We start from the raw sequence: 25,763 nt of genomic DNA, 5'->3' as shown, positions 1-25,763 counted from the left end.
TGTTCATTCCTGATTTCACTGCGGTGTTTGAATCCTCCCGAGCCCACTCTCAGGACCCCTCTTGCTCATCGTCCTCCTCTGTGTCTGGTTACCAAGAGGAAGGTGACCCCGTGGGTGAGGACTCACAGGCGCCACAGTTTCTGGATTTGTAGACCTGTGTCCTCCATTCCTGAGGGACTGAGGGGAGCACTTGCTGTCTGGGGATACAGTTTGCTTTCCCCTTAGGGACCAATCGGCCATGTTGGGACTTCTGCTGGAATTGAATGAAAGCCGCAAGTGCTTGGGGAAAGCCTGAACTGACTGGGCATTCTGGCTAATGGATAAATAGTGGTATATCATACAATGGAACATTATAAAAGCCCAAAGTGCTGATATCTAAACCTTTAAAATATGTTAAGTGAAGAAAACTAGTCACAGCAGATCACATATCATATGGTTTCATTTATAAAAGGTCAGGAATAGACCCCAAAAGAGAAAAAAATGTGGATTACTGATTGCTTACAGTTAGGAAGAGCCTGGCAAGCTACCGAGAGTATCTCGCCCGCACGGCAGAGCCTGGCAAGCTTCCCGTGACGTATTCGATATGCCAAACACAGTAACAACAAAGTCTCCAATGGAGACATTACTGGGCCTGCTCGAGCAAATCGATGATCAACGGGAGGGCCTTTACCTTTACCCTTTTACAGTTAGGAAAATGATGGGCTATAGGACAGTGACACATAAGAATAAGGGTTCTACTGAGGTAATGAGTGTGTCCCTAAATCGACTATGGTAAAGGTTGTATGTATCTGTGATGATGCTAAAAACCGTATTCTTCAAGCAGTTGAACTGTATGAAAAAAATGAATGTAAAGTCAATTTGAAAAATAACAGGTTTATCAGCCTCGCCATGACTCACTTCTTCACATGTAGGAACTTTGTCTGCAGAAGCCTGAAGAGCCTCCCACAGTGCAGAATTGTGGCTCCATGCTAAACTCTCCAAAATTTGTTCTTCAATACTGTTCAGATGTTTGACCATGTCTCTGGAGAGTCCCTCTTCTGAGCGAATCACCACTTCAATAACCTGGAGATCAGGAAAGAGGGTAATGTGATTGCTAAGCAGTCATTTCCGTGCTATGCTGCAATTATGACTAGGTTCCAGTGCCTCTAATGACATAGAATCAAAGATATTTTTGAACCATAATTCCATCTCTTATTAATGTTTAGTCTTAAAAATACTATGTTTTGTTGGGGCCACACCCTGTGGTGCTCAGGGCATACTCATAGCTCTGCACTCATCAATCACTCCTGGTGGGACTCAAGAAACCATATAGGGCACTAGGAATCAAACCAGGATAGACCATGTGCAATGCAAGTACCCTAACTGCTCAACCATTGCTCCACCCTTAAAACTACTTTAGGATGGGGCTGGAGCAATAGCACAGTGGGTAGGGCGTTTGCCTTGCATGCAGCCGACCTAGGTTCGATTCCGAGCACTGCCAGGAGTAATTCCTGAGTGCATGAACCAGGAGTAACTCCTGTGCATCGCCAGGTATGACCCAAAAAGCAAAACAAAACAAAACAAAACAAACAAACAAAAAAACTACTTTAGGAGGCTGGAGAGACAAAATCCCTAAGTGCAGAACCAGTAGGAAGTCCTGAACACAGATAGGCGAGGCCTGGAAACAAAACAAAACAGAGTAAAGTGAACTGGAGAGATTCAGAATGCCATAGCAGAACTTTCCTTTTATCTCACCTTATAAAAGTAAAATGGTGGCAAATCAAGAACTTCAATAATCCAGGGGAAAGTACGAGGTGAGCTATAGGCGAAGAGCACAATTTCCAAACAACATGCCATCAAAGATCGGTGAAATATATCCTGCTCCAAAAGAACCTTGAAGAAGATAAAAACTGGAGTTCAATATTTTTCAGCAATTTTAGCCAACGATACTTTATAAACAAGACACAGAAGTTTTTGATCTTCAAGCCCGTGTTTTCTCTTGAACATGTATCTCATTTGCTTATCTTTTTTTTTTAATGTAGGAGTACTGCTATTTACTCAGCCACTGATAAGGCTGATTGAATTGGGCATGAACTCCACAATTTGCTTATCTCTTGTCTAGCTTGTCCATGTAAAAATTTATTGTCTGTTTATTAAATGCATTATCAAAATCAAAGTAGATAGTGACGAATAACACCACAGGGGGTTGGAGATAGTATAGCAGGTAGGGTGCTTGCCTTGCAAGGAGTTGAATTGGATTCAATCCCTGGCACCCCAGCTGGGTTCCTCCAAGCCCTGTCAGATGTGATCCCTGAGCACAGAGTCAGGAGTAAGCCCTGAGCACCACTGGGTGTAATCCCAAAACAAGACAAATTTGAAGTTTTACTTCATTATCAGAAAGTTACAAGAGCGGGGATGGAGCAATAGCACAGCAGGTAGGGCGTTTGTCTTGCACGCGGCCAACCTGGGTTCGATTCCCAGCTTCCTGTATGGTCCCCTGAGCACCGACAGGGGTAATTCCTGAGCGCAGAGCCAGGAGGAACCCCTGTCCATTGCTGAGTGTGACCCAAAAAGCAAAAAAAAAAAAAAAAGAAAGTCACAAGAGCATGTGTTCTATCAGATTTTATGGTAATCATCAAAGATAAAGAATCCAAGAAAAAGGGAAACCAACTATAAAAAAGTTTCTAGGGTAAAATAAAATACCAAGGGGTATTTTATTAGTTTTGCAATACTTCTAAGAAATCAAGCTCTTCTTATTGTAACTGAAGGTCATAAAACTTCATGTTGGGGCCGGAGCGATAGTACAGCAGGTAGGGCATTTGCCCTGCATGCGGCCCACCCAGGTTCGACCTGGCATCCCATATAATCCTCCAAGTGCCACCAGGAGTAATGCCTGAGTGCAAAGCTGGAGTAACCCCTAAGCATCACCGGGTTTAACCCAGAAAGAAAAAAAAAAGCTTCATGTCTTTATGTCGAGAGGGAGAAAAGAAGGGAAAATCCTATGTTTGACAAATTGTTTTAGGAATTTTGTAGTCCTCTCCATAAGTGCTGTGGGCCCAGAGGCTATTCCCAGGGACAAACAGTCAGGCAGCAAGAGTCTGACAGTTCTGTGACACAGAGCTAATTAGACATGGCAGTGTTAGGGCCCATCCACCAGGGTTGCCTCCAGTGGTGCTGTGGGTCAGGGGGATTTGGTTGTAGAGCAAGTATCCCTGGTGGGGCTAGGGATTAAACTCAGGGCTGCATATGCTCCAGCCTTCTGACCTATCTCCCCATGCACAACAGATTTAAAAAGATTCCTTTAGGGGTCAGGAAGATGGCTCAACAGGCTGAATGCGTACTTTACAGGTAGAAGACTAGGTTGAACCCTGGCACATGATTCTTCAAGCACAACCCCCTAGCACCGGGCTGGGAGTAGCCCCTGAGCACTGTTGGGAGTGGCCCATAAAACAACATCAACAAAAAATTACGAGAAGATTTCTTTACATACTTATTAGAGTTGTCTGGAGCGACATAGCACAGAGGGTAGGGCATTTGCCTTGCACGCAGTCGACCCAGTCAGCCTAGATTCGATTCCTCCACCCCTCTCGGAGAGCCCGGCAAGCTACCCAGAGTATTTCGCCTACACAGCAAAGCCTGGCAAGCTACCCATGACGTATTCAATATGCCAAACACAGTAACAACAAGTCTCACAATGGAGATGCTACGGGGCCCGCTCGAGCAATTCAATGAACAACTGGAGAACTGTGCTACAGTGCTACTTATTAGAGGAGCAGAGAGACAGTACAGAGGTTAAGACCCTGGTTTGCTCTCCAACACCACATATAGATCCCTTGAACAATTCCAGGAGTGATTCCGGAGCATAGAGCCAGGAATAAGCCATGGCTCCTGGCTACCACTAGGTGGTTGAAACCAACACCACATGCAAGGCAAGTGTCTTAAACTCTGTACTATCTCTCCAGTCCCCTAAGAAAAAAAAATTTTTTGTTTGCTTTTGGGTCACAGTTGTGCTCTGGCTCTATGCTTATTTTGGGTCATACCTGGTTGTGCTCTGGCTCTACTGGCAGGGCTTGGGGAAGCATATGTGATGCCAGGGATTGAATCCAGGTCAGCTGCATGCAAGGCAAGTATTTTAACCTACTATGCTATATCTCTGGCCCCCCACTCACCAAGGTACTTTTTTAAAGCCACTCACGCGGGCGCAGGAAAAATAATTCAAAGGGTGTGAGCATATGGTGGCATGCAGAGGCCACATATTTGAGCCCCACTGCAGCAGGTCCTGTGGGGCACTACTAGGTATAGCCCTGGTAGTCCCAGTACGGAGCAGCCCAAACAATGAAACCTCAGGCCCATAAAGTCAGGTGAGGTATCTGTACTGCTTACTAAGATAAAATCAATCAAAAAAGTGAGTAATAATGCATACTCCTCTAATCCCTAGGAGAAAAGGACAAATACCAGCTGGATTAAAAGTTTGGGCATTTTATTATTAGCAAGTTAGACAAAAAATGAAATTGGAAAACAACAACAAAAAAAACTAAGACAATGACAAAAACTAGGAAAGGATGCTGATAATGTACTAAAGTGGATTTTATTTATCTAACATTTTGCCTCAAGCTCTAGATGTGTCAATGAAAGCCAGTATCAATTACTATGGCTATATTTGTTAGTAGCAGTTGATCCCACAGTATATTACACAGTCTCTCTTCACACTACTCCCAAGCTCAGGAATTCTGCACAGGTCAGTGGTTGGGAGAGCGGATTTACTTACTGACATATCCATTCCATGAAGTCTTCGTGTTTCTTGGACCATCACAGTCTCTAATATCTTATAATACAAAATTTCTGCAAGTTTTAACCTGTTTACAGCGAAGTCTGTAAGAAAAACGAAAGGAAATGTGTTAATGAGATGTAGCTATCAAGGACCGAAGAACAAATGGTACAAATGAAAATAAATGTAAACCATTTGGGGCCGGAGTAATAGTACAGCAGACAGGACCCCTACCTTGCCTGCAGCTGACCTGGGTTCGATTCCCCAGAATCCCAACTGATTCCCCAAGCACTGCAAGTGCAGAACCAAGAATAACCCCTGAGCATCGCCAGGTGTGACCCGAAAAGTACCCCCCCCCAAAAAAAGTAAACTGTTTATGTTAAGAATAGCATTTAGGTTGGGCGGGAGAAAGATTGCTAGCCATTCATGCAACTGACCCAAGTTCAATCCCCAGTATTGCATATGGTCTCCCTGAGCACTGCCCAGGAGTGATCCCTGAGAACAAGGCTAAGAGTAAGCCCTGAAACAGCTAGGTGTGGTCCCCAAACAACAGCAAAAATAATCAAAGAACAAAAAAGAACAACAGAATGCTAGGGATATTGTTCAAGTGGTAGAGCACATGACTTGCACATATTAAGTCTTGGATTAAAATTGCCAGCACTGCAAATCAAAAAAGAAAAAACATGAGTTTCTATTTTTCTAGGGGAGGGGGGCTTTTTGGGTCACACCTGGTGATGCTCAAGGTTTCCTCTTGGCTCTGCACTCAGAAATTACTCCTCATAATGCTCAGGAGATCATAACGGATGTTTGGGATTGAACCCAGGTCGGCCATGTGCAAGGCAAATGCCCTACCCACTGTACTATCGCTTTGGACCCTGACAACCTATGTTTAATGCCGTGTCAATTTTAGTTTTATCTTCTTACCTATGTGTGATCCTGGCTGTTCATCTGTTGCTTGAGTGTAATGTTGGCAGAAAGTCTCTCCTATTCCTTTCACTATTTTCATAATGTTTTCCATAGGATTACGCATGCAAGACCTACAAAATATAAGATAAAATCAGACTACTGACCTTTCTTCTATTTGAAATTAAATACAAATAATTCCAAAAACTAGTTTGGAGGCTGGAAAAGTAGTACAGGGGGAAGGTGCTTGCCTTGCATGTGGCTAAGCCTGGTTTAATTTCCAAGTAATATGTATGTTTTGGTTTTTGGTGCTATAATTGGCAGAGCATTGGGCTGTTTCCCAGCTTTGTACTCAGGGATCACTCCTGGCAATGCTCAGAGACCCTCTGTGGGATGAAGGATAGAACCATGTTCAGCCACCTGCAAGGCCAGAGCCTTAAAGTCTGTACTAGCTCTCCAGCATTCCCAGCATAGCATCTGGTTCCCTGAGCATCACCTGGGGTGACAGAAAAAAATAATAAAATCAAAAATAAAATTAAATAAACAACCCAGAAAAACAATTAGAAAAACAGGGAGGGGGGTGGGGTTTTGGTTTGTTTGGGTTTGGAGGACTAATTAGGTGCTTGGAGTTCCCACATTGTAAGCTTATACTCATGAGTTCAAATGACAGATATTCCCCATTCTCAGAGTGTGATCCTGGCAGCTGCATGATCCCTAGTGACACAACTGGCTTCTGGCTGCATCCCTGGCAAGCAATGCAACTGAAAAGATGCAAGTGACGTGGAAAGAAAGTGTGAGCCCTGCAAGCATAGTATGAATGCCTCTGTGGTCCCCAGTGACCACAACTGTGTGTCTCACCTTAGGCATGAGCCCTGGCCAGCATGGGAAAAGGAAAAGCAAATTGAATACAGATCTTGGTAGGCAACATGGCCAAGTAGCTAACTGTACAGTGAGAGGGATAAGACTCTAATAAACGGGAATTAGGGAAAACAGATATGGCAACTTAACCACATTGCGACAGGATGTAGGACCTCTGTTGATACAACTACAAAATGTACAAGCACCACTGCCCCCACCCTGTCATCTTCATTGTAATACTAACAAAAATGAAGAGAAGGGGAAGGAGGAAGACAAAGAAAATCCAAAAACTTAATTTGGATCTTAGGGGACCTAAAGTTCAATTTTCACCTATAAACCCTATTGTACATGTGAAGTTTATTTCAAACAAGTCTACAGCCTTTAGATATAATCATTTGGCATGCTGTTTCGGAATGTCACTATTAGAAGAGTCAGGATCCTTTATGTTTTTATGTCCTTCTGTTTGTAGGACATTCTAGAAAAGGGCAAAACTAGGGATCATGGAGATGGTTCAAAGGTAGTTCACGCTTGGTATACAGAAGGTCAAGGGTTTGATCCCCAGCACTGAGGGTTACTGAGGACAACAGCGTACAACCCCAATCTCAGAAGGGAGGTTCCCCCTGTCAAAAAAGTCTCCAAACTATAAAACAGAAAATCTATCAGTGATTGTCAGAAGCCGGTGGCATAGTGGCAAAAGCCAAAGGGACGCAAATGTGGAAGACGACAGACTTGTGACACTATGTGGGGTAGCGCTATAACTGCACTGACTTGTCAAATTTCATGACTGTACAATAAGAGGAGCATACTCTAATAAACTTGAGTTAAGAAAGTTACTGCACCTTTACCACCAAAGTGCCGAGGACCCTCCAGCTAAGTCTCTATCACCTCCATTCCAGTTCTTTCCTTTACCTACCCGCACACACCGTCTGCATGGTAACCTCAGTTTCACACACAGAGCCAAGTGTTTGTCCTCTTTAGATACTGTCCCTTTCCTTATTTTGCTTTTGTATCACAGATGAATAAGCTCTTGGAGTAGTTGTCTTACCTCTGACTTTTTTACATAATACGATGCCCTCCAGTTCCAAGTTACAGCAAACTCCAAGATTTCATTTAAAAAAAAATTAAAGCATATATCTAATCCAAATTTTAAGTACTGTTATTAACAATAATGTTAATGATAAGGTTCCAATGTCTACAATGGTTTAACACATCCTCCATCTGTGTCCACTTCCTTCTACCACTGTCTCAGTGTACCCCTCTTCATCCTTTCTTATACTTGCATAATATTTCATCATGTATATAGACCATAACTTGTTTACCCACACATGTTTCACTGGATATTTGGGCCGCTTCCATATCATGGCGATTATATTCTGAGCTGCAAAGAACAAAGATGTGCACACATGTTTATGAATCTATGTTTTGCATTCTTTGGATATACAAGAAGTGGGATTGGAGGATCCTAAAAGAGCTCTCCTCTTAGTTTTTATTTTAACTTACGGGGTCACACCTGACTGTGCTCAGGGTTTACTCCTGGCTCTGCACTCAGGGATCACTCCTGGAGTGCTCGGGTTATCATATGGGGGTGTTGGGGATTGAACCCAGGTAGGATGCATGCAAGGCAAGTACCATACCACTATATTATCTCTCCAGCCTCCAGTTACTTATTTAAACAATTTTTAAAATTCATATTTTCACAGTGTTTGCTCCCAGACTAGAACTAAGCAGCCAAAGTGATTGCTTAGCACACTCTCAAGGAAGCACAGCCCTGCCTTACACCAGTGCCAGCAGCCACCAGAACAGTGACAGAGGCAACTGGAGGAAGAAGACATGGCATTTCTCTCCCAGCAGTGTAACACCATCACAGGAATGATTCCGTCCGGACAGCTGACTACTGCTGGGATATTCTTCAGTTTTAAAGAAGTCTTATACTGTTTTCCACAGGTGATTTTCTTTTCCCACTTTTCCCATCACATCCTTGCTAACACTGTGTCTGAGGAGAGGTTCTCTGGACTGACTTAATTTTTTAACTTAGTTCTTATTGAACAAAATTTACTTAGAAGGACATGAGGGGAAAGAGAGGAAACACATATAAAAACAGAACATGAAGTTTCTCCAGAGTGGCAAAAGCCTCAAGCAAAGAGACACAGATAAGCAAGCAAGATCTGTACTGAAGGACAAACACACTGGCTTGAAAGAGAAAGCCTGGGGGGAGTTAATTCTGCTATTGTTGCCAGGCAACACTCTCTTTTACTTCAGCAACTTAATAATATCCTTTTTATGGTTATACCATCAATATATAACCAGGAACCATCTGTAACTATTTGATGGACATTTAGCAACCTACCCCAGTTATATGTAAAAACAACAAAAAAAGGAAAGGGGGCCAGAGCGAAAGTATAGCAGGCAGGGCATTTGCCTTGTATGGGGCCAACCTGGGTTCGATCCCTGGCATCTCACATGGTTCTGAGTCTGCCAGGAGTGATTCCTGAGTGCAGAATCAGGAGTAAGCCCTGAGCACCTCTGGGTGACTCCAAAGGAAGACAAAAGCCAAAAATGAATGTATGTGTATATCCCACATGCCTGAATGCAACCCCCAGAATCGCCATATCACAACCAACTGTGTGTGACCTCTAGTGACCAAATGTGTACAAGTGCCACAACCAAGTGTGCAGGGACTGCAACCAAGAGAGTGACCTCCATTCATCACGTGACTGCAAACCACAAAAGAGAAGGAAAAGTAAAGGAAAAAGTAATTCCTGAGCACAGAAAGGGGTTGGCGATCTAGCTCAGTAGAGGAATCTGCCTTGCATGGATGAAGCCCTGGGTTTGATTACTACCACCACAATGAAATAAAAATGAAACTAGAAATAAATATATATGTCAATGTAGGTTTGAGTGTGGTAGCTTAGTGGCAGAATACATGTCTCACAAACGTAAGTCACAGAGTTCTATCCCTGGATCCAAAAAAAAAAAAAAGAAAGAAAGAAAGACATATTTAGGGAAAGAAAGATGGCGGCCGCACGGGAGCCTTGTGGACAGCCGGTTTGAGCCGGGGTGGGCGAGAGCGGCAGGGACCTCATGGGAAGGGGGGCTTTGTGGGCCGTCCCCCATGCCCCACTGAGGTCGCCAGCTGCCCCCCACGAGCGGCTCTCCGGCACGGGCCACGGCCCCGGAGGCACAAGGACTTAGCACAGAGAACCAGCTGCTTGGAGCAGAAAAGCAAATGGACTATGTTAAACCGCGCCACCAAGCCTGCCCGGAGGGGAAAGGGCCTGCCCGGAGGGGAAAGGGTGTTGACCGGCCCGCCCGCTCCTCTCTGGAAAGAAAGATGGCGGCCGCACGGGAGCCTTGTGGACAGCAGGTTTGAGCCGCGGTGGGCGAGAGCGGCAGGGACCTCATGGGAAAGGGGGCTTTGTGGGCCGTCCCCCACGCCCCACCGAGGTCGCCAGCTGCCCCCCACGAGCGGCTCTCCGGCACGGCCACGACTCCAGGGCACAGAAACCAATCTCTTAACTATCTAACTTTTAATAGAAATTCTTCCAGGGTCAATAAGTAAAATAGCAGAAATTCAAAACCGCGCGCGCTATTGCGGCCGCGCGACATCTTTTTATTCTTAAACCAAGTTGTAGAAAGCAAATCATTACACAACGCTGTTTCAGCATGTCTGATTGTGGGGGGTGGGTCGTAAACTCTAAACAATAATTGTGCATCTTCTATCGAAACAATGTATCTAGTCAAAGTAGATAGAGTATTAACTAGAACTCATCTGCCTCACAGGAATTGGGAGGGGTGGGAGGTGGGGTTCTATTGGGGTTCGGGGTTAAAAATAAGTATTGGTAAAGGGAAACGTGTTTGATATTTACATGACTGAGACCTAAACCCGAAAGCTCTGTAACTTTTCCCACAGTGATTCAATAAATAAATAAATTATAAAAAAAAAAAAGACAGACATATTTAATCTAGAGGGTCTGTAATACTCTAATAGTTAGAACTTTTCCCATGTTCCTTCCTTGTCCAGGTGATAACTCGGGGATGGAGGGTGTCACACACAGGTTTGGATGTGTGTGCACTGGTTGTAGTGGGTGCAGGTAGTCCACTGCGGGGAGTCATGCTCTGGGCTATATGCTTGCATCACTCTTAGCTTCAAGCTTGTGACCCACCCAGCTGGGGGTCAGAGGCAGCATGTTCTGTGGTGTCAGAAAGCTTAGACTGTAGAGCTATGTGGGGTCCAGACAAGTGAACTCACAGGGCCTCAGGGAGACATTCTTGGCCCCCAAGTAATTTTCAGCCGACACTTCTACCTAAGTTTAGGATTAAACATACTTTGTGACTGACATTGTATAACTTGCCAGTTTTGTAACTATCTCAAGGCTTTTTATTATTATTATTTTTAATCTCAAATTTTGAATATACTAAAACCACAAATATACTGTGGTTAACACACTAGGAAGAGGGGACATTTTGAAAAATGGTACTACTTACTCAAAAATATTTGTAAGCTGCTCACTTGGCCCGTTTTTCAGTCCAGCCACAATGCTCTGCAACCGGCTGACACTCTGGGTAGCCGAAGCAACAGGAGTAGCAGCTGCTTCTTTTTCTCGTAAATATCGCCGTCCTGTCAGTGGAGTAGAAGGTGCAAATGATGTTTTCTGTTGGGAGAGAAATTTGTTGCTGTTTTTAATTTTTGTGCCACACCTCACACCTGGTGGTGCTCAGGGCTTACTCTGGGCTTTGTGTTCAGGGACGACTCCTGCTGAGGTTCAGGGGACTACATGCAGTGCTAGGGATCAAACCGGGGTCAGCCATGTATAAGGCAAATGCCTTACCGATTGTACCATCTCTCTGGCCCCAGGAGAGAAAACTTTGTGAGATTAAAAAATGTTACCTTCAGGGCTGGAGCAATGGAACAAGCAGGTAAGGTGCTTGCCTTGCACATGGCAAACCCAAGCTTGATCCCTGGCACCCAGAGCCCACCAAGAGTGATCCCTGAGTGCAGAGACAGGAGTAAGCCCTGAGCATTGCTGGTGTGGTTCAAAAACAAAACAGTTACCTTTCCTTCTTTGTCTAACTTAGTACATTGCCTATGTTTCCTATAGCAGATTCCTTGCCATATCTTTCTCCAGGTTACCCACTGACTTTCAGCAATATTATATTCATAATAGCATATATTAGAATAATACTTTTCAAAGTTCTTTCTACCTATAGTCTCACCTTTATCTTCATAACACTAAAATATAATATGCGGGATGGAGCAATAGCACAGCGGGTAGGGCGTTTGCCTTGCATGCAGCCCACCCGGGTTCGATTCCCAGCATCCCAAATGGTTCCCTGAGCACCATCAGGAGTAAGTTCTGAGTGCAGAACCAGGAGTAACCCCTGTGCAACACCAGGTGTGACCCAAAAGCCAAAAATAAATAAATAAAAAATATAATGTGCAATACATTTTACATAAGAAAACAGGCAGAGTTGGGGCTGGAGAGATAGAACTGCGGGTAGGGCGTTTGCCTTGCACAGTCTATCGGGTTCGATTCTCAGCATCCCATATGGTTCCCTGAGCACTGCCAGGAGTAACTCCTGAGTGCAGAGCCAGGCGTAACCCCTGTGCATCGCCAGGTGTGACCCAAAAAAGCAAAAAAAAAAAAAAAAAAGGAAAAGAAAACAGGCAGAGTTGGGGCTGGAGAGATAGCACAGCGGATAGGGTGTTTGCCTTGCATGCAGCCGACCCGGGTTTGATTCCCAGCACCCCATATGGTCCCCTGAGCTCTGCCAGGGATAATTCCTAAGTGCAGAGCCAGGAGTAACCCCTGTGCATTGCCGGATGTGACCCAAAAAGCAAAACAAAACAAAACAAAACAAAAAAAACAGGCAAAGCAAAACTAAAAAACAAACTGACAAAGCAGAACTTAAACTAAAATTTCATTTTTGACAAGTGAAATTTCTGTAACACATCATAAGGCACATTATTTCACAAATAAATACAAGATTAAACTTTGGCTAGTAATAACTGAATGTAAAATTAAAAAGCTGTCGTTCAGGAAGAGCATATTTTATCTTGAATTTTGTCTTGATAAGAAAGCAAGTTTAGTTTTAGATTTTCTGGGTCACATACAGTGGAGCTCTAGTCACTCCCACTCCCAGTGGTGCTCAGGGACTGTGTCGTGAGTCAAACCCAGGGATTAAAGAATTGAGCCTAGGGTTCCCACATGCGGAGATGCAACCCAGGCCTTTTTCTGAGCTACCTTCCTGGCAATATTGTGTTTTTCTTGGGGGGTTGGGATGGGAGGTAGGGGGAAGGACTGAGCCACATCCAGATATGCTCAGGGGCTACTCCTGGCTCTGTGCTTACGAGTTACCCCTGGTGGAGCCTACTTATGGTGTTAGGTATTCAAACTGGACTCAGCAGGATGCAAGGCAAACGCCTTAACCCCTATACTATCTCTGACTCAACAAACTAAATTTTAACACCCTAGAACAGTGAGTGTACTGTGCAAAGAAAGAATAGCAAGAAAGTATAAATTTCTAGTGTAAAGTTCAGGAATATCTAAAGGAACATAATCTACAGTAAAGCCTGGGTGTTCCTGGAAAATATTTCCAAAATATAAAAAACAGTAAGAAATGAGGAAAAAAATTGCTAATGCCATAGTTTAATAAAAAATTTACCTTTTCAGGTTTTCATGGGAAATATGAATTAGTAGAAGAAATTCAAGATTTAACTTGAAAGATGCTTCTGCTGTTAGTAGAATCATACATAGAGAGAAAAAGATCATTCAAGACTGGGGCTGGGCTAAGTTCTATTACTTTTTCAAAGTGTTGCTGAAGATTACACTCCACATTAGCTTGTGCTGTCAGCTTCCCTACTGGGGTGTCACCAGTGAACTTTCGGGGAGTTCCAATTTCCTCTTCTGCATCTGCTCCCAAAAAGATCCTCTCGTCAAAATCACCAACGGTTAAAACATATTCTTCATATTCCTTGTTCACTGCTTTACTGAAAAAAGAATAATTTGAATCTGTAGAATGAAACTATAGCAATATAAATTTATCTTTTTTTGGGTACTGTAAAGAGAGGGAAGTTAAATTTTGTGTCAAGTTTTTAAGAGCTGTTAGGGATTGAAGCTAAGACCTCAGGCATCCAAAACACGCTATCACTAAGCTACATCCCTGGCCCAGTGCATTTTTTTTGATAGGGGTGTCACACCTGGCTGTGCTTGGTCATATGGGGTCATGTGAGGTGCTGGGGATTGAAATCAGGTCAGCTGAGTGCAAGGCAAGTGTTCAACCTGTTGTACTATCGCTACAGCCCCCAAGTGCATTTCTCTTAAAGACAAACATAGACTGCATGGCCTGGAAAAGCTGATGCCTTTCTGGTTCTAGTTAATAGAGTCCATCTGAGACTTTTTTGGGGGGTTCCATGGATTCAACCCAGGCCTTCATATGTGCACTAAGGCATATCTCAGCCAAGACATATCTTAGCTTTGAAATATAAGCACATTAAAAAATTTCCAATCCTTAATTCATGAAATAATGTAAGATCAAATATAGGAGTCAATGAGTTCATTTATGATTTTCTTAGAGTAGAAGCTGTTTTCTTTTTCTTTTTCTGGAGGGGCGGGGGTATTTGGGCGACTCTTGGTAATCCTCAGGGTTACTCCTCGCTCTGCTCTGAGGAATTATTCCTGGAGGTGATTAAGGAACCACATGGGATACTGGAGATCAAATGCAGGCCTGCCACGTACAAGGAAAGCATCCTACCAGCTGTACTATCACTGTAGCCCCTTTTTTCTTTTTTGGCAACTCCTGGCAATACTCAGAACTTACTCCTGGCAATGCTCAGGGGATATGGGCTCCCAGGGATTGAACCCAGGTCAGCCATGAGCACCTCACTGGCTATAATATGGCTCCAGGCCCAAGAAGCTGTTTTCAATACGAATAGTCTCTTAAAACAATGGTAACTTAAAGTGGCTAGTGATAATACCCACTCAACAGGAATTTGAATTTCGAGTTCTGGTAAGATATTTCACTTAACAAATAGCAATAAATCATTACAGACACCCTGTACTGTAGTAGAGAACATTAATGCTACTTACTTATTATCAGTAAAACTGGAAAGGTCCAGGAGGCATTCTCCTTTTAAAATCTGGAAAGAAAAAAGTCAGTGGACATCAAATAGCTAAGCAAATAACACACAAAACCGTAACATCCAAATTCTCCCAGTTTGTTATAAATCAACAAAAAAACCCACTTATGTTATATCAATAAAGCCAATCTCTAGCATGCAAATAGATTTAAAAATTATTTACATCAAGTTTTTGTTTTGATTTTGTTTTTAAAACAGGAGCCTTTGGGTCACACCTGGCAGTGCTTGGGCTGACTGTGGGCAGAGTCAATCCTGGTGATGCTCAAACTGTGCCAGGGATTAAACCTATATGTGAAGTTTCCAGCTGGCAGTGCTTAGGGACTAGTTCTGGTTCAGTGGTTGAAATTTCTTCTGGCAGTGCGTGGGGGTTCACACAGTGCTGGGGATCAAACCTGAGCCTTCTGCATAAATAGCATGCACTCAGCTAGCATAGCTATACTTCTGGCCCTTAAAGTTTTGAAAATACTTTGAAGTTCTACCTTAAGAGCCAAGAAAACATTTACATTTAAAAACATTTACTTTTTTTTTTTTTAAAGAACACAAAAGAAGGACTAAGCTGAGACTACAGGTTTGTATTTTGGTGCTGGGGGTCAAACCCAAGCATTAAAACAGGCATGAGATACCTGTGCTATAAGCCCTGAGCCACATCTCCAGTTCTGAGGTAGCAATTTAACAATTCCCCAAGTGATTCTGATGAAAGCTGTAAAGCAACAGTATAGAGAAAAGAAACAAACATTTGTTTTTTTTTTTTAATTTCTGAATGACTGTATCCAAAAAAAAATAATCAAAGGAAATATAGTAAGAGAGGTAATAGAGGGGCCAGAGGGAAAGTACAGGTACAGTGGGTAGGCCTTTTGCCTTGTATGCGGCTAACCTGGGTTCGATCCCCAGCATCCCATATGGTCGCCTATGAACCACCAGGAGTAATTCCTGAGTGCAGAGCCAGGAGTAACCCTTGAGCATTACTGGGTTGACTCCAAAAGCAAAAAAAAAGAGAGGTAACAGAAAAATCAGCTTTTCAATATTTTGGTTTGGATAAATGATCCTCCTGCCCACAGACTAGGTATTTTGTTTGTCCCGCATAGGATGCTTAGTTTAATTTTGTTAATTTTAAAACTTAACTCAGTTTCTGCAGAGAAAAACAAATGTAAATTGAGTTCCTTTAAAGAGCTTACTTTTTTGAAGATATTCAATATACAAACAAGGATCTATGTTTAGATATAGATCCTTGTTTGTATATTGAATATACAATATATAGTTTCTCTCTATATCTCTATATGTATACATATCTGAATATATTACTATACATATATGAGGAAACATAAAATTAAATATAAAATTTGTGTAGGGGAGGGACCAGAGAGTCTAGGTGTGAAGGCATTTGCGTTGTACACAATTAACCCAGGTTTGATCCCAATACCATATGTGGTACCCTGAGCCCCACCAGGAATAAACCTGAGCGCAAAGTCAGGAACAAGCCCTGAGCACCACAGGGTATGGCCCAAACCAAAAAGGAAAAACCAAAAAGTGTTGGAGAAGAAAAGATCATAGCGAAGACTTTTATGTCTAAAAAAAATAATAATAATAAATCTGTATTTGCAGAGAGGTTTCAACAGTGATGTGATGTCCTAATTCACAACTTTCCCCTTAATTTTAAGCCAACCGGATATTCAAAGTCTATTTAAGTGGTTCAATGTTAGGGAAACAAACTGAGACACAAAGATTAACTGATAAATTTTAAAACAGTTGGGGTGATGAGGTAGGGTGCTGGCAAAGCAATAATACAGTGGGAAGGGTGCTTGCCTTGCATCCAGCTCACCCAGGTTTGATCCCTGACATATAATGGTCCCCCAGGAGTGATCTCAGAGCCAGAAGTAGCCCCAAAAATGAAAGGAAACAACAAAACAGTTAAAGGACTGGAAAGACAGTAGATTTAAGAAGTTATCCTTGTATCCTGCTAACCCTGATGTGAATCCCGATTCATACAGGGCCCCCTGAGCACTGCTCAGCAGTGATTCCTGAGCAGAGCCAGGAGTAAGCCCTAAGCATGGCCAGGTGTGATCCCAACCCCCGCCTCCCAAAAAAAAAAAAAACAATTAAAATAAAAAACAAAACAGTTAAGTAAAAAACTTGGAGCCAGAAGGCTCAACAGGTTGGAGCAAATGTTTCCCATGCATATGGCCCAGGTTTTTTTTTTTTCAATGTGGAGTACTGCTATTTATTCAGCCACTGATTAGGCTTATTGAATTGGGCATGAACTCCACCTTACTTTTTCCCCCCATTTTTTATAATTTCATTTACTGAATCACTGTGAGAGCAGCTACAAAGCTTTCGGGTTTAAGTCTTGGTCATATAATGAAACCCCCATACCTTCACCAGTGCCCATTCTCCATCACCAAAAACCCCAGTATACCCCCATCCCACACCCTCCCCCTACCTGTGGGGCAGATGATTCCCACATTACTCTCTCTCTACTTTGATTACATTCAATATTTTGACACCTGACCCACCATTATTATTTGGGATTTTACCCCAACACTCAGATCTTCTGAAAAGGCAACAGTAGACAATTTGTTTTCTATTGCTGGTTATGAATAACATATGATGTTGCGCAGTTGCACTAGTAACCACGCAATTCTGAAATCCCAAAATTTTAACACTCAAGTCTGGAGGGATTTCTGCCAAAACCTGCTGGGTTCCGAGATTTGTTCCTGAGTCTCTGGGATCATGCCGTTTAGCAGCTTGATCAGGAGCCAGAGGCCCCTTCGTGAGTAGTGACTCAGGGTCTCGTTGGAACTGGGAGGAAAGGGCCGGCTCCACCCCATCCCGTGAGGCCCCGCATGTCTCCTCATTGTGGGCCCAAACCTGACTGTCCAATGGCCTCTGGAGGATGGCGGCCACCGAGCCGCCAAGGGGGAGCAGGCGGAGGGACAGGATCCTTTCCCCCCTGGGGTGTATATGGCCCAGGTTTAATCCCGGTTCTTGCCTGACCCCCTGAGCATTGTCAGGAATGACTTCCTAGCACCATGCCAGAAGTAGCCCCTGGACACTAATGGTGTGACCCCCCCAAAAAAGGAGAGGGCTGGAGATAGAGAGCACAGGGGTTAAGGTATAGGAATCTTGCACGTAGCTGACCCTAGTTTGATCTCCAGCACTGCATATATTCCTCCTGGGTACTGCTGGATGTGGTTCAAACCCCACCCCCTCAAAGTAAATTTCTAAGAAAAAAAAATACAGAATACATGCAGGCAGCCTAACAGTGACTATGAGACTACAGAAAGGTTCCTGCTCTTTCTAAGAGTTACATCTGTTATAAGTTATTCTATTAGCAAGCAGCAGTAATCTAGCCTTTACTAGTACCACCCTCCTGCTTTTCTTTATCAGAACCTCCTACACTTGCTTCTGACAGTACATTTATATAATAGTACACACGATTGATGGTGTTTTTTTTTTGGTCACACCCAACTCAGAGCTTATTCAGGACAGTATGCAAGGCAAGTGAGTGCCTTATGCCCTATACTACCTCTCAAACTCCAAAGACATTCGGCAACAGCTCAGTTTCACACATCACTGAAGACCATACGGCATCAGTTACCACAAAAGAATTTGAAATCTGAGAATTCTGACCAAGTCCAATAATGTTCAGAAATGGCTAAAAAAATTGTTCCTCCCAGTGGCTGTCGCTGATAACTCCTAAGAACTCATTAATTACAAGTACAATACCTTCCTGTCAAAGAGTTTTGAAATATAGGGTTTAAAGTAGTGCTCCTTTATTCCTTTGGCTTCTACGAGTAGTCCATCATGCAATTCACACAGAATAGCAATGATGCAGGGTGGCTCCTCAGAAGCCCTGAATTCAGCAGTATGAAAATCAGACGGTAAACCTAGTTTGATGAAGGAGAAAGAGAACATGTGTCAGTTTCAAAAACCATCTAAAAACAGCTAGTTTTCAAAACTAGTTAGGTCTTACCTTTAAATGATGGATTTAGCAAGTCTCGCCGATTTGAACATATGATGGCATTGGCAAAAATCAGATCCAAGCAGCAGAGAAGTAAATGATAAGAGTTTACTAAATCATCTCCAATCATACGGAAATTACCTTTAAAAGGAAAAAAAAATACAAAACCTAGACATTAGTTACATTAAATAGCAACAAGCTCCTCTGGTTAAAAAAACATAAAACCACTGAAAGGGTCAACTTACCCTTAGTATAAACAAAGAGTGTCCAACAAAAATTGAAGAGATCCTTAACACTGCAAGGAATCCTCCTAAAAAAGGGGGGAAGGAAATGTACTTTTCATCTGACTAGCAGCTTTTCTCAGTGGCAGTATCGTAGCCAATGAGGTTTATCTGATACACGATTATTGCTAATTAAAAACTTTTCACCTTGACAAGTTTGCTAAATATCACTTGACTTTTGTCATTTAAATTAAAAGAGCAAATATAAATAAGCAAAAAAGTAAAATTACATTTAAAATTCCACTTATTGGGCTAGAGGAATAGTATAGGAGCTAAAGCTCCTACCAGCCTGATTTGAACCCCCAGAAACCACAAGCACCACCCAGGGGTCACCCCTAAGCACAAAGTCAGGAACAGCCCCTGAGTATCACCACATGTGACCCAAACACTCCCTACACTGGTCCTCACAAAAATTTTACTCACACAGGACTAAGGTTCACTAAATAAACTTATTTAAGTCTTCCAACTGCATTAAATAATTAGAACATAAAAGAGATAGTGAAAATATCACTGTAATTTTCAAGATATGGGTAATTATCAGTAGACTTAAAAATAAAGGTTTAAGTTTTTGGCAGATAAATACTTTTGGTAAAAAGTGAATTAAAGAAATTATGATTTTTATACTCTTTTTAAAAAGTTAGGCACCATAGTTTATAACACTTCAAATAACACTATTTTGGGCATTCATGTTCCTACTTCAAACCTGCCACCAGTGTCAGAGTCCTTCTACCAATGCCACATGGATCCCTCTCTGTCCCTACCCTGAACTCCTTAGCATTTTTTTGAAATACAGGTTATTCTTTCAATAAATTTGTGGTTACTAGTGTCAGTTATATAGGGATGAAGGATCTTACCTCTGTTTCCTGCTTCGTGGTAATTTTGGTGTCTCTTCGTATGGATTTTGAAATATATCTAAAAAAATAGGCTCAAATTTCTTGAAAATAACAGTAGATACCTCAAAATTTCTTTCTAGCCTTTCTATACGCTCACGAAATTCTTGTGAAAGGTTTGACATGTCCATCCACTTCTTCATTTTACTGAAAAACTGTATTAAACTAAACAAAATAGGGAAAAAAAAAGAACTTTAAAATGAATCTGCTTATGAATGGCTTGATTTTGTTTTTGGCCCATACTTGGCAGTGCTTAAGGCTTACTCTTGGCTGTGTTCAGGGATCACTACTTCTGACAGCATGCAGGGTATTATGAACAGTGCTGGGGATCGAACTGTGGTCGATTAGATTGCTCTAATCCCACAGTACTCTCTCTCCAGCCCCAAGATCTTTGTATTTTAGAAAGATCAAATGACAAACAAAATGAGAGGCTGGAGAAGTAGTATGGCACTCTGCCCTTGAGACATTAAATTTTAAAAATAATTGCTGGACTTATAATTCCATTTGAGAAAGCACAAGGCTGAAGCTGCATGCCTTTCACGTGGCTGCCCCTTGCTCAAACCCTGATATCCACAGTCCCGAGATTCACCAGGTGCAGCCCTGGAAGCCTCAGAAGCAGTTGGATGTGGCGTGGAGAGCTGGTTAATCACTGGCACCAGAAGCCTTTCTCAACATTGCATCCTCGGGTACTGCTAGGTGGCTTAGATTCTTCAGGTGGGGCATCAGGCCCGCCCCCGTGCCCCAGCACCACTTTGAAGACCCACATTATCCTCCCCACCTTGAAAAACAAATTTAAAAAAATCAAAGTATTTTACCTTAATTTAGCTGAACGTAGTATTCTAGTAAGTGAAACACAATTTCCTTCCATGATTCCCTTCCCAACTGTGGGAAGAATGCTTTTGCGACATGCCACATATAACGAGCACGCCAACCAGTGAATAACTTCTCCCTGGTGAACAAAGACAAACAGCAAAATGGGTATGTCATGTGAAAATGTTTGGATTTTAGGGGTCAGAGTGATAAAACAGTGGGTAAGGTGTTTGCTTGGCACAGTTAACCTGGGTTCAATCCCTGGCACTCATATATTATCCCAAGCAGCCCCAGGAGTGATCCCGAGCTCAGAGCCTAGAAGTAAACCCTGAGCACAGTCAGGCATGGCCCCAAAACAAAAAACAAAAAGAAAGAAAATGTTTTGAGTTCTAGAACAAGAGATTTTACAATTATTTTTTGTGGCAGAAGTGAGGACTTGGGGGCCACACCTAGCAGGCGCTTGAGTGTGATGTGTGGTTCTGGTATAGAACTTGAGGTAGGCTGCAAGCAAAGGAAGTGCCTTAAGCCCTTTATTCTCTCTCTCGCCCTCTGGTAATTTTCATTCTGTATATAATTGCCCAGAGGAGGTGTCTGGCCAAGGTTAGCAAGCTTAGATACAGTAATGTTTAAAAAACTCCTTACTCTCGGTTCTGTGTGATATACTAAATTATTATTCATCTAAATGCCATCTAAACATCCAAATCAAATACTGAAAAAGTTCTCTTAAAGGGGCTGGAGCGATAACACAGCAGGTAGGGCGTTTGCCTTGCACGCAGCCAACATGGCCCACACAGGTTCGATTCCCAGCATCCCATAAGGTCCCCCAAGCACCGCCAGGAGCAATTCCCGAGTGCATGAGCCAGGAGTAACCCCTGAGCATCGCCGGGTGTGACCCAAAAAGCAAAAAAAAAGTTCTTTTAAAATTTCTCTGCATTAACTTTCAAAGGTTTTTTTTGGGGGGGCTTTTTGGGTCACCCCTGGCGATGCACAGGGGTAACTCCTGGCTTTGCACTCAGGAATTACTCCTGGCGGTGGTTGGGGGACCATATGGGATGCTGGAAATCGAACCTGGGTCCGTGTGCAAGGCAAATGCCCTACTGGCTATACTATTGCTCCAGCTCCTTTGAAAGTTATTCAAAGTTTTAAAATGCATTTGTTTTGCATGTGTGATGTCCTGGATTTGATCTTTGGTACCTACCACTTCCCAAATAAAATACAAATTTACTTTCTGCTGATAAGACAGCTTAATCAGTGACCCTAATTAAAAAAAAAATTCAAGCCAAGAGCCAGAGACTTAGTACAAGGTACTCGCCTTGCATGCAGTCATCCCTGGTTAAATCCCCAGTACCACATGTGGGAATACTTGTGATATAGAGCATGAACTGCCCCTGAGTGGGGGGATGGTTTGGGCATTTGTGGGGCCAACTCCTCCCACCCCCTACCGCCAAGAAAACCAGTAAGAAATCCTTAAAACTATTTTATTCTAGTTCCTTTTATTTTGGGGGGGAGGGGGAGTTGAGCCACATGTGGCAGTGCTAAGGGGACTATGTGTCCCCAGGGAACAAACTAGGGTTGACTGAAGGCAACCTGTGCCTTACCCCTCTACTATTCTATTCTAGTTCCTTAATGCTAGAAATAGAATGATGGTTTCTGATTTGCAAGCCAAGAACAGATTGGCAACGATCACCTATAATTGTTGGGAAACACACTATAAAAAGTACTGAAGAGGGCCAGAGAGACAGTTTAAATGGCTGGAGCACATGCTTTGCATGTGGGAGGGCCAGATTGGAGCCAAGCACTACAAGGTACCCTGGGCACCCCTGGGTGTGACCTCCCAAGAGTAGCCTCCTAGCAGGAAGTAAAGCACTGAGTCAGGAATAGGTTCTTAGGCCCAGAGGGTGTGGCACAAATGCCCAAACCATCTCCCCCCAAAAAAGAAAAAAGCCAAGTGTAAACAGTAATCCACCCTCACAGAAGGGGACAGGGAGGAAGGTAAGGGGCAGAGGCAAACAGGAACCTATCAAGAAGACCAAAAACAGGAGCATGAACACTCAGTACGTTGCAATTCCCACTTGTGCCTTCTAAATCAAACCTGAAAAATGTCCCGAAAGAGCTTTCAAACTGAAGGCTTCCTTCCTCAACCTTCCCTTGTGTGGGGGCAGAAATGCATTCTCAAATTTTTTTTTAAATTGATTAATTTGGTTTGGGGGACACACCCAGCAGTGTGCAGGGCTTACTGCTGGCTCTGCGCTCAGGGATCACTCCTGGCAAGCTGGGGGAATATATGGGAGCTGAGGATTAAACCCTGGTGGGCTGCGTACAAGGCAAACGTCCTACCTACCCTGCTCTCTCCAAACCCTCCTCTGGATTTTAAGCTTGGAGACCAGCCTGCAAGTCCCCCTCACTTGCTCAAGCTTTCCCAGTCCTTCCAGTTGGGCAGTTCCTTGTATTTTACCAGTTCTGGTCCCGAGAGACATACAAGTGCCTTATACGGTCCCTCCCCAAATATGTGGATACCAGGAAGTCACTTCCCCATTTTCAACAATGCTTCTAAACCCAGCAAGTCACCCTGTAGTTGCAGAGCAGCCCTCACAGTAGGCTGGATCCTGCCTGGAGAGGATCAGGAGACGCTTAGAAGTGACTTAGAAGTGACGGCCCCCTCTGCCTCCAACTCTAGCATCTCTGCCTCCAACTCTAGCATCGGGTCTCTAGGGAATCCCTTAGGAGCAGGTTGGCCCTGGGGTGGGGGTGGGGGGTGCAGGATAACTCTAGGGGCTGCAAAGAGGACCTGGAAGCTGCTGCAGCTCTGCCTGGCTCCGGGCTGGTGTAAGAGGCAAAGCAAACTGACAGCTCTTTTTTTGTTGTTTGTTTTGTTTTCTTTTTGCCTTTCTGGATATCGGGGCCACCCCTGGCAGTGCTGGGGAGATGGGGGCGGGGGCTTCCTCCTGGCTCTGGTTTCAGAGATGACTCCTGGTGGAGTTCGGTGGCCCATGTGGTGCCAGGGATCTGAACCTGAGTCGGCTGCGGGACAGGCAGGTCCCCACCCGCGGTCCCAGTCTGCTTTCTTGCCACCGGGGCCAGGCGCAGACAGAGCGCTACGTGGCCCGCCCGCGCGTACCCCCCTCCCCCCGCACAAAGAGAAGGGACAGCCGGCCGCGGACCCTGGGGCCAGGCAGTCCCTTCTCTTTGTGCGGAGGCGTCACCGGGCGTTTCCTGCTGGTTGTAAGACTTGAGAACTGAGCGGACGAACTGAGCGGACGCCAGGTCCAAAGCGCTCCGCGGGGGCATGCTGGCACACAACCGAAGTGGTGGTGCCTCTGCAACGTCAGTGTTGAAACCCAGACCTCTCAGAACCCTGGGTGGCGGGGTAGGGGTGTGTGTGTCCGTGTCCGTCAGTTTCCCGCCTCAGCAACCCCCAGGATGTGTGTGTATGGGATTGTATGTGACCGTCGGTTTCCCGCCTCAGCAACTCCCAGGGTGTGTGCGTGTGTGTCCGTGTCCTCAGACAAGCCCCTCCTTTGCCAGGCTTCAGTTTCCAGGTGTGTGTGTCCGTCCGTGTCCTCGGGCAAGCCCCTCCTTTGCCAGGCTTCAGTTTTCCGGGGTCTGTGTGTGTGTGTGTGTGTGTGTGTGTGTGTCCGCGTCTTCGGACAAACCCCTCTTTTGCCAGGCTTTAGTTTCCCGGGGTCTCGTGTGTGTGTGTGTGTGTCCAGGTCCTCGGACAAGCCTCTCCTTTGCCAGGCTTTAGTTTCCCGGGGTCTCGTGTGTGTGTGTGAGTGTGTGTGTGTGTGTGAGTGTGTGTGTGTGTGTATGGATGTGTGTGCGTGCGTGTGTGTCCGCGTCCTCGGACAAGCTCCTCCTTTGCCAGGCTTTAGTTTCCCGGGGTCTCGTGTGTGTGAGTGTGTGTGTGTGTGTGTGTGTATGGATGTGTGTGTGTGTATGGATGTGTGTGTGTGCATGAGTGTGTGTCCGCGTCTTCGGACAAGCCCCTCCTTTGCCAGGCTTTAGTTTCCCGGGGTCTCGTGTGTGTGAGTGTGTGTGTGTGTATGGATGTCTGTGTGTGTGTGTGTGCGTGCGTGTGTGTCCGCGTCCTCGGACAAGCCCCTCCTTTGCCAGGCTTTAGTTTCCCGGGGTCTCGTGTGTGTGTGTGTGTGAGTGTGTGTGTATGGATGTGTGTGTGTGTGTGTGTGTGCGTGCGTGTGTGTCCGCGTCCTCGGACAGGCCCCTCCTTTGCCAGGCTGCAGTTTCCCGCCTCAGCGAAGAAGAACCACCGCCGCCACCACCAGCACCACCACAGGGGAGGGAGCGAGACCCAAGCCCGCCCCGCAGCTTCGCGCGCCTCGCGCCGACCCTTCCCGGAGGGGCAAACGCCCCCCGCCCCCTGAGGAGGGGCCGGGGCGGGGCCGCGCGGCCCACCTGTCGCCGCTCACCTCCAGGCTGTAGTTGCCCCGGATGGCCGTGAAGTCGTCCAGGGCTTCGGCCGCGCTGCCCTCGTCCAGGTTCAGCTCCTGGCACAGCGCCTGGAGCGCCTCCCCGGCCGCCGCGACCACCGCCGCCCCGTCGGCGTGAGCCTCGTCCTCGAACATCCTGGCCCGTCGGGCCCGGCGGGCGGCGCAATCGGCGAGACCCTCGGCCCCGCGCTCGCGCTCCGCCGCGCTACCCACCAGCCCCCGCGCGAAAAGCGCGCGAAAACCGCGGCGGCACCGCGCCCGCTAGCGGCCGTCTGCCTCCGCGTGCCGCCTCGAAAGAGTCCTCAGCTTCTTCGGAGCGTCCCCGCCCGGCCCCGTCCTCCGGAAACGCCGGAAGACGGCGGCCCTCGGGGCCTTAAGCGGACGGCCGTCCTCTGCCCGCGGCGAGCGGCGGGGGAGTCCAGCTGGGGGGGGGGGGGGGTCCAAGTGGGCGCGGAGGGATCCGCGACCCGCGCGCGGAGCTTGCCGGGAGTTGTAGTCCACGTCCTGCCAGGACCAAGCCGGCCCTCGGCCCGAAGCTCTGTTACGGGATGACCCCACTCGTCTCCCCAGAAACTTTTTTATCTGTACGTTGCAGTCCCTGAGCCCCGTGCTTATCATCTCCCGGATCGCCAACGATTATCTGAGATTTTTGTTCCTTGAGTTGGGAGACGGAGTGAAGGTGGGGATGGGGGCGTGTCTCCCGCGCCCAAGTGAAAGATTTGTTGAATGAC

The 25,763-nt window shown here is 45.1% G+C and overlaps 2 protein-coding genes, 1 non-coding gene and 1 pseudogene across 3 annotated transcripts in view; 1 reads left to right on the top strand and 3 right to left on the bottom strand.

Moving 5' to 3' along the window:
• Positions 1-25,237, bottom strand: part of RBL1 (RB transcriptional corepressor like 1) — a 47,228-nt gene extending 21,991 nt beyond the window's left edge. Inside the window, exons 1-13 of the mRNA XM_056121730.1 lie at positions 25,012-25,237; positions 20,590-20,723; positions 19,739-19,939; positions 18,849-18,913; positions 18,616-18,744; positions 18,369-18,529; positions 14,596-14,645; positions 13,310-13,496; positions 10,994-11,160; positions 5,672-5,784; positions 4,748-4,851; positions 1,735-1,872; positions 898-1,062 (exon numbers count right to left, since the gene is read on the bottom strand). Coding sequence (XP_055977705.1) covers positions 898-1,062; positions 1,735-1,872; positions 4,748-4,851; positions 5,672-5,784; positions 10,994-11,160; positions 13,310-13,496; positions 14,596-14,645; positions 18,369-18,529; positions 18,616-18,744; positions 18,849-18,913; positions 19,739-19,939; positions 20,590-20,723; positions 25,012-25,167 — 1,770 coding nt within the window. The 5' untranslated portion in view covers positions 25,168-25,237. The remainder of the gene's footprint in view (positions 1-897; positions 1,063-1,734; positions 1,873-4,747; positions 4,852-5,671; positions 5,785-10,993; positions 11,161-13,309; positions 13,497-14,595; positions 14,646-18,368; positions 18,530-18,615; positions 18,745-18,848; positions 18,914-19,738; positions 19,940-20,589; positions 20,724-25,011) is intronic.
• Positions 8,207-8,410, bottom strand: LOC130030852 (small nucleolar RNA SNORA74). Its single transcript, XR_008793526.1, has one exon. It is a non-coding gene; the product is annotated as a small nucleolar RNA SNORA74 (small nucleolar RNA).
• LOC130030935 (uncharacterized) lies at positions 18,956-19,079 on the top strand (annotated as a pseudogene).
• Positions 25,238-25,293: 56 nt separating the features above from the next.
• Positions 25,294-25,763, bottom strand: part of MROH8 (maestro heat like repeat family member 8) — a 55,144-nt gene continuing 54,674 nt past the window's right edge. Inside the window, exon 21 of the mRNA XM_056121528.1 lies at positions 25,294-25,454. Coding sequence (XP_055977503.1) covers positions 25,294-25,454 — 161 coding nt within the window. The remainder of the gene's footprint in view (positions 25,455-25,763) is intronic.

The sequence above is a fragment of the Sorex fumeus genome, unplaced genomic scaffold (assembly GCF_029834395.1).
Source record: "Sorex fumeus unplaced genomic scaffold, SorFum_2.1 ptg000044l, whole genome shotgun sequence".
NCBI lineage: Eukaryota > Metazoa > Chordata > Mammalia > Eulipotyphla > Soricidae > Sorex > Sorex fumeus.
The sequence above is the reverse complement of the archived record's forward strand: the minus strand, read 5'-3'. Positions and strand labels throughout refer to the sequence as shown.